Genomic DNA, 10,799 nt, shown 5'->3' on the forward strand with positions numbered 1-10,799 from the left:
AACGACGCTCGGAACAGTTGACGGAACTTTCACTTGCCCGATCGGGCCAGTGCTCTAGGGACAGGGGCGCTGCTAAGGGGGTGAAAGTTAGGATGATTCTAAGGGCCCACGCACTTTTGGGGCCACCAGAGATCGATTTTAATACTGGAATGGGTACGGTATAGGGGGCCCAACCTCATATTCTTTCATAGGGCCCAAAATTTGTAGCGACATATATCGTCTATATCGTTATTGTTGATTTAACGATCTGAGATTATCGAGTATGTCCCTCACTACAAAAAACAAACAAAAACACACCCATTGAGGGCACGCATACACTACGTGATGTAGTCTAGTTAGCTTTTTCTAGTGCACATTTAGAGTGAACTTTTACTGTGTGATTTATTCAAATGCATTTAGAATGCCCCCACATTCTAGATAAGGGGCAAAATGCCCCTGTATATCTTATATATATCATTTAATATAGTTAACCAATATTACACGAAGAGAGACGTTTTTCTCCAAATATCAGATAGCCTATCAAATGTGACATTGATTTTATACAACGTACATTTTAATAAACAAGTTAATATTAAGTGACTTACATTTTAGACATCAAATCACCTGTTTAGCTGTTTTCCGCCCACGAAAATACACACGACACGGTGTATCTTTACTGAATGAATCAGTTTTTTGAACAACTAGCTGAATCAATGATTCACTCATTAAGACAGTAAAATGCTTTCTTCCTGAATGAATCAGCCATTTGAATAAATCGATTGAATCTCAATGACTCACTCATTAAGAGTGACTTGCTGCCACCACCTGGCGGGTTTAATTTCACATTTATTAAAGGGGTGGTATAATGCCTTTTTCATAAGATGTAAAATATTTCTCTGATGTCCCCAGAGTGTGTATGTGAAGTTTTAGCTCAAAATACCCCACAGATATTTTTATATAGCATGTCACTTTTTGAAGGTGAGCAAAAACACACCGTTTTTGTGTCTGTTCCTTTAAATGCAAATGAGCTGCTGCTCCAGAACAGGGGGTGGAGCTTCAAGAGCTCATGTCCTTTTACCTCACACAGACATGCACTGAAAATTTCTAAAACTTTTAGGCTTTTATGTTCAAACTGGAGTCAGAAAAATGGAGAGACTCAAGAAGAAGTGACAACATGTAGAAGCAACAGGACATTCTGAATGGTTAGTTGATGAATTTATGTAGCTTATGTGTAGTTATCTTCTAGTCATTGATTAGCATATTCTGTCATGATCATCTATAAATTGCGTTTATGTAAATTTCAAGGTTAGTGATGTCACTAACCCTGGAGGAATGTTGTGTTGTCCCTACCAGCTGTTTGTTGTAGTCGTTAAAAAATTATTTCTTTAAAAGCAAATATCTCCCTTTGCTTTAAACTTTGAGCATTGTAACTGTGCAGATGTTGTTTATGCTCAAACAGCAACATTACACATTAACTAAAATTAAAAAAGTGAAATCATAATCAACCACCCCTTTAAAATTGTCACTTTTTCAGGGTGAGCAAAAACACACTGTTTTTGTGTCTGTCCCTTTAAATGCAAATGAGCTGCTGCTCCCAGCACAGGGGGCAGAGCTACAACAGCTTGTGTCCTGAAAAATTCAAAAACTTTTAGCCTTTTATGTTCAAACCGGAGTCAGACAAAGATGGAGAGACTCAAGAAGAAGTGACAACATGTAGACAACCTTTCTGAATGGTTAGTTGATGAATTTATGTGTAGTTATCTTCTAGTCATTGATTAGAATATTCTGTCATGATAATCTATAAATCGTGTTCCGGGGGCGGGGTTTATGTAAATTTGAGGAATGTTGTGTAGTCCCTACCAGCCGTTTGTTGTAGTCCTTAAAAAGCAATTTCTTTAAAAGAAAATATCTCCCTTTGCTTTAAACTTTGAGCGTCGTAACTTTGCAGATGTTGTTTACGCTCAAACAGCAACATTACACACTAACTAAAGTTAAAAAAGTGAAATCATTATCAACCACTCCTTTAAAGTATTTTTTCATTTTTTAAATAATTTAAAATAACAGTATTTAACGTTTTATATTTTCAACATTTCAAAACATTATTTATGCATCTTTAACTTAGAGGACCACAATGGAAATAAGCCTGTGGCTTTTTTGTGTATTTTATCCTCGACAGTTTTTTAAAATGTGTATGAATTGGTCTTTTGGGCTTGATTGTACTTGTTTTAACTTTTATTGTCAAATAAATCAAATCAAAAAAAAGAAAAAACAGAAAATCTTCTGTTTAAACCTACTTGAAAAACCTGAAAAGCACAGTTTATTTCATTTATATGTTTGTTCTGTTGTATTTATTTGTGTTATTGCTAGTAATTTGATTATTTGTTCCTATTTTATTACTTACTGTTTAAATGAGTTAATCTAGTAGCTTTTGGTGTCATAACCTTTTACATGTATAAAATTATTTTATAGGCCCATTTTCTTTTCTTGTACTTTAGTAATTTTTTGTTGTGGGGCAAGTGAAAATTTTGGCAGGGCAAGTAAAAATTTGAACCACTGGTAGAAAAAATCCTTAGTGTTGAGCCCTGTACAGTACAGTTCAGTACGATTCGGGACGGTAAACTCTTCTGACGGGCATTTAAAAAAAAATACAGATAAGAAGACATAATATATATTCTTTATATCTCCATTCTAAAGCATTTATTGCCGCAAATTTGCACCAAAAAGTAATTACACTGTCATCATTTATTTCTTGCACATTTTATACAGGTCACTTCTGGGATGGCGGGATGGGGATATTTCACAACCTAACTCTAAGTTTTTCCTTCCGCTCCTTTCTTCGTCTTAAACTGGCCATGACTTGTATTGAGAGAGCCACAGCGTATATATGCCATGTGCTCTGAGAACATACTGTATATATCAACAGCAGTGTGTGTGCTGGCGGACGGGTGGTGAATTTAGAGACTGCACTGAAAGGTCAAAGGGACGTCCAGCACCCTGCCCACCATATAAATAATAACCTAGACTTACACTGCAAGAGGAAAAACAACAGCCAAGTGATTAGGAAATAAAATGTATGTTAATAAAATCGTTGATCTGACATTTTAAATTTGTTTCAATTCGTTCATATAACCTTATTTGATGTTGTATCCATAGATACATCAAATCTAATTTAGTTTGAAAAATGGAAAAATAATACAACCTTTCATAGTGCAAGGTTAAAGGTTTTATTTTGATATTCATTAAATATGTGTAAGACCTTCGCGGTTCCGCTTCAGTGCCCTTGAAAAGCACAGAGCCAGCATATGAGTATCCGTTTGCATGACAGTGGATGATCACACTAAAATTAGAATATTGATCAAGAGTGGATCCATATCAGTTATGTTCCTGTTGCAACAAGAAGGAAATATTTCTAGAAAGCTCTTGGAGGGATGAGACTTTTCCAAATGGATAGCCTGTGTGCTTTTCCAGCTCTGCGCATGAGGGGAATGTTGAAGTTGACTGTCACTTTCTCTAACACTGAGATGCTAATTTCACACCTTTGGCAGAAGACAGAGAGCCTCCTAATACTATGTCTGCAAAGATTTATCTCAGCAAATATCCAGGCTTGTACATATAGGCGCTTACACGTATACACACTTACACGAGCGTACATTCATCTCAAGAGCTTCACTATAAACATGCTGGTTTAAAAGCTTTACTGCAAAGTTCAAAATTCACAGTGTGTGAACATTCCCTCAGGCCTTAAGAAATAGACTGACCTTCAAAGCTAAGCTCCTTTTCTATTTTACTTCCAAGTAGGCTACACATATTAAAAGTCACAAAATTGTTCTTGACCAGTTTTTTTTTTTTTTTACAGCTGATGTCCTTCACAATGATAAATGCAAAATCAAATGAGCAAAGGTACATTCTAAAAGGTCATTCCAGGCATATTTTGAAAGGATAAAGTTCATTAATGGCTGTGGGCAATATTACTTTTGAAATTGTTACACTCAATCAAACACACACATTAACACAAAGCCTACAGGCACGTGCACTTGCACATACACACACATAATACATCTATTGATTCGATTTTTAGTGGTCTGGACGTATCAGATCAAACTCATTTTAGCTTTATTGGTGAGCATAATGAATACTGTAGAACGCCAGCTTTCTTATTACCGATGAAGAAACATGCCGAAAATGCCAGTTCAAATGTCCAGGAGAAGTATGCACTTCTTCATTCGAAATACAATCTTGTTAATGACAACACTGACATGAGTAAATTAGGAGGACTAGATGCTGGTCATAGACTGAATACTCTTGTAACTCCATGAGATGTATCACATCTCCTAAACTATTAATCTACGTCCTGGATACTGTGTGTATATCTAGTAAATATAGTACACAAATAATTAATTTTAACCCTGGAAATATAGATCAGCTTGCAGTGTTATTCTATAATAGACTGTTAGTATAAACACATACAGTATATGATGTACATTTGCATATGCAACAAAAAGGCTCTTCAGGGAAAACAGTTTTGTGTTCACTTGAGACCGCAAACAAAAATAGAAATTAGTGGATGTTCTTACCTGAGCCCCACATTAAACCCTCTTCCTCTGACTGTTTCCCGTCCTCACGTTTCCTCTTTCTGGCTCCGTGGGTCTTTCCACTTGCACCCTGACACCACAAACTCCTCGTAGAAACCCTCGCTGGCATGAACAACAGAGCGTCCGGACCCGGTTCTTTGAGGCTCCAGGGATATTTGGAGCCAAAATAGTCCTGATGAACTTACGGGAGTGTCTCCTGCACAAAGTATCACACAGTCACATTTCCCACTTTTAGCCCATCCCACACTCAGTCTCACCACACTGAGAATACAGGACAAGTGCAAGAGATTCCAGCAGATAATCACACCAGGACAGTAATAAGTAAGGACAACTGTGTGAGGAAGGAGAGAGGAGGAGATCGAAGAGGGAGCGGGTGAGAGAGGGAGAGAGAGAGAAGAGTCAAGTGTCAATGAAAGCACCGATCGGGATGGAGAGTGAGAGAGGTACAGACTGGGGAATGTTATATGAGATATATATATGATAGCTGGGAAGATGTAGACGACCTGTGACAAAATGCAACTGGAGCGTCCAGGTCTTATTTCATAATATGGACCACAATGTTGTTTTATAACGTGCGATTCTTACATTAGAGCTTCAAAAGTGATAAATGGAGCCACTGATGTTCTGCTTTCTATGTTGATGGAACTGCCGAAGCTTGGGAATCTTGCAACTAAAAGGATATCAGGAAAAATTATCTAGTGAAAGAAAAAGCCATGCAAAGTATATTCAGTCAATTCCATCCACTCTATGTTGTACTTATGGACACATAAATGTATACATACTTGTATATGCACACATACATCTCAAGAGCTTCACAGTAATCTCAAATCTCAATGGCGTCAAATAAATCTTATTAGGGAAGACTAAAAAAAAGCGATTAATTCCGTCATGTTAATAATAATTGAATTATAAAAAATAAAAAAGAATTATTATTTAATATTTTTCAATAATAACAACCAACAACAATTAGTATTACTATTGATAAATAAATATATATTATTAAATATAATTTATTTATTTATTTTTTATTTATCTTTCAATAAATAAATAAATAAAACTTCTGCGTTTTACATTTGAAGTTTGGGAATCTTGCAATTGGAGAAGAATATCAGAAAAAATTCCAGTCATGTTGGAGCTGCGGCACATGACTGTTGGGGATCTGGGTTCGATTCCGGTCTGGGTCATGTCCCGATCACTCTCTCTCTACTTTCCTGTCAGTTCTGCAGTGTCCTGTGTAAAGGAAAAAGCCAATGAATAAAAGATACATTTCAGCCATGCAATGTAATTCCAGAAAGTTCCATCAAGCCGCTTAACTTCTCCTGAGCAAGCGACTGCAAATGAGTGACAGCTCCGGTGTGGGGTCTCGCCTGAAAGGAATGCGCCAAATGTCATGTCTGATGTGAAACTCTAGACTGAATATTAAGTGACAAACTATCACCACAAAAGAGAGAACAAGCAGCCGTGAATCTTCCAAACAAGCAACCGTGAATCTTCCAAATCTCACAAATCATTTCATGGAAAAACCTCGTTTAGAATTAATATGACCATCCTAGTTGAGTGATCTCACGTTCACTTTTCAGACAGATTAACATATTGACAGCAGAATTTGTTTGTGACAAACAAAAACAACCTTTAGGGAAGTTCCTATCAAATGAAGGGCAGAGAGGGGTGGAGGGGCCGCTTTTTGGAAGTGGTAAGCACATTTCAACAGCCAGGCGCAGTGAGATACAGTTACAGAACATGGTGACAGCAGCAGGGCCTTTCCCTATACCAGTCATAAACAGCTTTCAAATGCTCACACCGTAAACCATTAATGTTGTCTGCAACTCACTATGATCTCACTTTATGGTGCATGTATTGGCTTACGGTAATTGGTTAGGAGAAGGGACACAACTTGCTGAGGCCTCTAGACTCAAGTTTGTGTCTAGTAATTGGCTTATGGTGTGCAGCCCAGGGAATCCACTGAACTATGTGTGCAGCCTGTAGCGGTTAACACAGGAATCTTTATAGGGCTTGTTAAGGATCATGTTTGACATGAGGTCTCCATTCCAAAGCATTTACTGTTTGGTTTTATAGCAAATAAAATAACTTAATTATCTGATTGATTTGGAGTCAATGACGCAAGACTCGTAATTATTTATTCAAAAATATTTAAAAACTCATATAGATAATAACTAAATTTTTTAGGACATTTGGTCCAAGAAAATGGCACGAAACAAATAAAAATATATAATCTATCTACCTATCTACCTATCTATCTATACTTCCATGATTACGTTGATATACTTCCATGATTACGTTATGTCTTTTTTGGTGTTTGCACTACACATCTTTTGGTCCTAGAATATATATATATATATATATATATATATATATATATATATATATATATATATATATATATATTGCACTGCATTTTTTTCTTTATTTACACATTTTTAGAGTCAGTTAATCCAAACTTTTAACTGCGATTTTGTTAGTAGTTTTTGGACATTTTTAGTGTCATTGACACTACTCTGGAAACAAAGCCTGTTTTTCACTGAATTTTAATTTGGATATAACATTTCAAATTTGTGTTTCTGTTCGTCCAGCAGAGGGAGACATCACACTACTATTTCACATTGACATTGTTTCAATGAACGAAGTGAACATGATTATAATTTTAATGCGAAATGTTTATTCAAACAATACTATACAACAAAGATTGATAATCTACATGCATAAAATCACAAATTTACTCACCAGGTTTCAAGATCTTGTTTTACATCAATGCCTTTCGTTGCTCTGACAGCTGTCAGCGATTCATCAATCAATAATCAAAAGCGCCCAAACAATTAAACAGCCACACTCAAACAGGTTTATAGTGAGATGGAGAGTTGCAGGTAATGTGTTCTGTTTGAGCTTCAGAAATGTCGAACGCAGAAGTGATTGCGTCCCGGCTTTTGTCGTTTAACCAGATGTATAGTTATGAAAAGCGTCTTCAGACGTTTTCCGAGTGGCCTTTTCGAGAAGATTGTCAGTGCACACCAGAGCTGGTGAGTGCGTCAAGGGAAAAAAAAGAAGAAATGAAGAGAGAAACAGACTATTAATAAGTGGAAGTTGAAATGACAATAAATTAGACTGTGTTGAGTACAGGGATTTTTAGCAATTTTACAAAACCACTGCTGCTTTAATTAAAAGGAGTAATGAGAAACCTCTCTTCAGATGGCCAAGGCAGGTTTTGTGCACTGTCCTAGTGAGAATGAGCCAGACGTGGCCTGCTGTTTCTACTGTCTCCGAGAGCTGGAGGGCTGGGAGCCAGAAGACAACCCCTGGTGAGCTCCTGCCTGAAGCACACACCTTTACAATCTATCGGCTTTGTTTTTCTGAGGACACCTTTTGTTGTTCACTTATCTACACTGTTGTAAACTTGATGTTGTAGCCTAACAATTGACTTTGTGTGGAAAAGGGGAACACTGAATCAACACTTTTCTTTTTTTTTTCTTTTTTTTTTTGACCGTCCTTGTCATTAAGGTCTGAGCATGCCAAACGCTCCCCCAATTGTGCCTTTCTCCATATGAAAAAGACATTTGACAAGCTCACGGCCATTGAGTATTTTCAGCTGGAACAGGAGCGACTTCGCATCTACATTGTAAGTGTGAATGCAGTTGTGGTGTAGATTTTATGTATTGTTGGTGATGGTCTACCACCATAATATTCCATGATTGATTTATTAGAAACCATCCATTAACTTTTTAATATAGACCTACTTTTTTCAATTGTATTTTCATTTAATTAATAAAGAGTATTTATTTTACTTATTTTTATATAACCATGTGTGTAAACACTAACCTCCCCTCTCCAGAGGAAGATGGGTCACCGGAAGATAGCCTACTTTCGTGATGAGGTGGAGACCACAAGCAAAAATCTGAGAGCTCTTATTTGATATCCAGTGATTCAAAATTATTTTAACAGCATGCAATATTTACATTTTCACCAATAAATTCAATATTTGTATGTTCCATCCACCAATTGTTTTGTTTTGCCACTGACACCTGCTGCTGCTTTGGACACTTCTGAAGCTTTAATTAAAAGTTTACTTGGACCACATGGTGAACAAATGTGTTAATTGGGAAGCATCCCTGTCCCTTATGATTTCACCTACATTATTTGTAAGTGATGTTTAACATAACAATCGTAAGTATTCAACACTAGTTATGTAGCTCAACTTGCCACTTTTTCTCTCTTGTGAGACCTCCTTCTATCCAAACCTTGACCCTGGGCAGATGGCCCCGAGCCCCTCCTTCTCAATACCAACTGTTGCCTCTATAACATCTGTCACTGTAGATTGTAGTGGAGTTGGTGAGAACTGCGGGTAAAAACAGTCTACCACTGGAGGGCTCAGAGGGCTCTGGTGCTGAGGATAGTGTTGTGAGGTGCAGGCAGGAAAGAAATAAGGTCTTAGTATTGTTGTTCTTAGATGAATCATTTATCATCATACTTTTAAAATAAAATGTGAGGTGTTCTTTAGTGATAACAGTATAAACTGAATGTGTGTTTGGGATGGGGTAGGCGAGGGATTAGGGATGCTATCCCATCTCCCCCTTCCTATGCCCTGGATTACCGTCTAATGCAACACTCTGGACACTGAGCCCCGATCAACTGCTTAATTCTCCTTTATCCGCTCGCAACAGAGCAAATAGAAAAATAAGACTTTTTATATATATATATATATATATATATATATATATATATATATATATATAAAGAGAGGGATGATGTAACACTCATCTAGAGTATGAGTTTAAAGGAGACCCCTTAAATTCTCAAAATAACGATGGTCTGGAATCACTTTTGATTTCATGAGGTTGCATCATTATGTGGAAGTTTCTTTTTCACAACTTTTAATGTTGAATTGTCCAGCAGCTCCAGTCTATATGCATGCAGGTGCTATAGGCGTTTTGGATATGTTAAGTCTTTGTTAATTCAGTTAGCATTAACAATTCGTTTTCTGCCTTTCATCAATGCCCACATCACATGAGCAGCATTATGAATATTAAATACTGGTGCACAGTCCATCACTTCCTGTCTCATCACAGGGAGTGACAGGTGTCCACACTCCACACTGACTAGGGCTTCTCCTCTCAAAATGTGACATATGGACAAACTGACAGATGTTCCCAACAGAAAGTTTACAACCTGAGAGCGCCATTGGGGCCCATCTGTTGCTGTGCGCGGGTCCTCCCCCTCGGCTCTCCTCATCTTACACCAGAAGAGGCTCCGCCACACACCCCTGCCTCACCTCCGCTCAGCATCCCCTCCTTTCACACATAAATCAACTCCCACCCCATTCAGCCTTTATGACACACTGAGCCAAATTAATGCTGAGGGACTCACCTGGAAGAGCATAGATTAGCTCATGCAGGGGCCAAACATACTAAACAAAGACCTATTCTGCTAATGTTTGGACCAGACAGACTGTTGAGGAAAAAAAAAAAATATATATATATAAATATGCTTATGGACATGGATAGCAGAGATGATAAATGCAAATAATAAAATAAGTGATAAAAAAACATTATATAAAGTCTTATTATATTTATATTCATGTCACATTATTGACGTCATAAGCCGTGTGTCCAAACTCACTGTATTCAGAATAAGTATTCATGTGATGGTAATAATTCTGTGTATTAGTAATCATAATTAAATGTATTAAATATGAAATATGGAAACAAATTATATTAAATATATAATTAATAGACTATTAACTTAATTTCATGGGCTGGGCTACCACTTGATGTCCAGAAACAGTTGAGATCCAAGACTGTATGGAACCCTCATTGACAAAAAAGCAGGGACACTCTTATTTATTATCATAAATTATTTTATGTAATTTGGCCAAATTCATCAGTAAACATATTCATCAAGTTTATTTTAAACAATGCCTAAAAACACAAATATATGTATACACTTTTTGATGTTCAGAATAATATTTGTTGACTTATTTTGTGTATTGTCAACTGGGCGTTATAAAGTGAACTTAAAGCGCTTTAAGACTTTTCCATATAGTGGTCCAGTCTGCGACCTTCATCATCCTCTGCTGAGTTGTACCCACTTTAGACTTACGAAGGGCACCAGTACATTCAGGCTTATACTGTATTCCATAGCTTAAATAGATGATTATGCATCTCTCAAATCTCTTTGTGACCTTTCCCCTCCCCTTTTCCCGTCTCCTTCTTACTTTTC

General features: G+C 36.9%; 2 protein-coding genes across 2 annotated transcripts in view; one reads left to right on the plus strand and one right to left on the minus strand.

The window, feature by feature from the left end:
• Positions 1–5,008, minus strand: part of znf385a (zinc finger protein 385A) — an 87,126-nt gene extending 82,118 nt beyond the window's left edge. Inside the window, exon 1 of the mRNA XM_084099592.1 lies at positions 4,554–5,008. Within this exon, the coding sequence (XP_083955718.1) occupies positions 4,554–4,680 (127 nt within the window). The 5' untranslated portion in view covers positions 4,681–5,008. The remainder of the gene's footprint in view (positions 1–4,553) is intronic.
• A 2,428-nt stretch (positions 5,009–7,436) lies between these two features.
• Positions 7,437–8,596, plus strand: birc5b (baculoviral IAP repeat containing 5b). The gene is made up of 4 exons (XM_084099595.1): positions 7,437–7,606; positions 7,776–7,885; positions 8,085–8,202; positions 8,416–8,596. The coding sequence occupies exons 1-4, from the start codon at positions 7,481–7,483 to the stop codon at positions 8,494–8,496; spliced, it is 435 nt and encodes a 144-aa protein (XP_083955721.1). The 5' UTR covers positions 7,437–7,480; the 3' UTR covers positions 8,497–8,596.
• Positions 8,597–10,799: the final 2,203 nt, after the last annotated feature.

This window comes from Abramis brama (genome assembly GCF_963993115.1).
Source record: "Abramis brama genome assembly, chromosome: 22".
In the NCBI taxonomy this organism is placed as follows: domain Eukaryota; kingdom Metazoa; phylum Chordata; class Actinopteri; order Cypriniformes; family Leuciscidae; genus Abramis; species Abramis brama.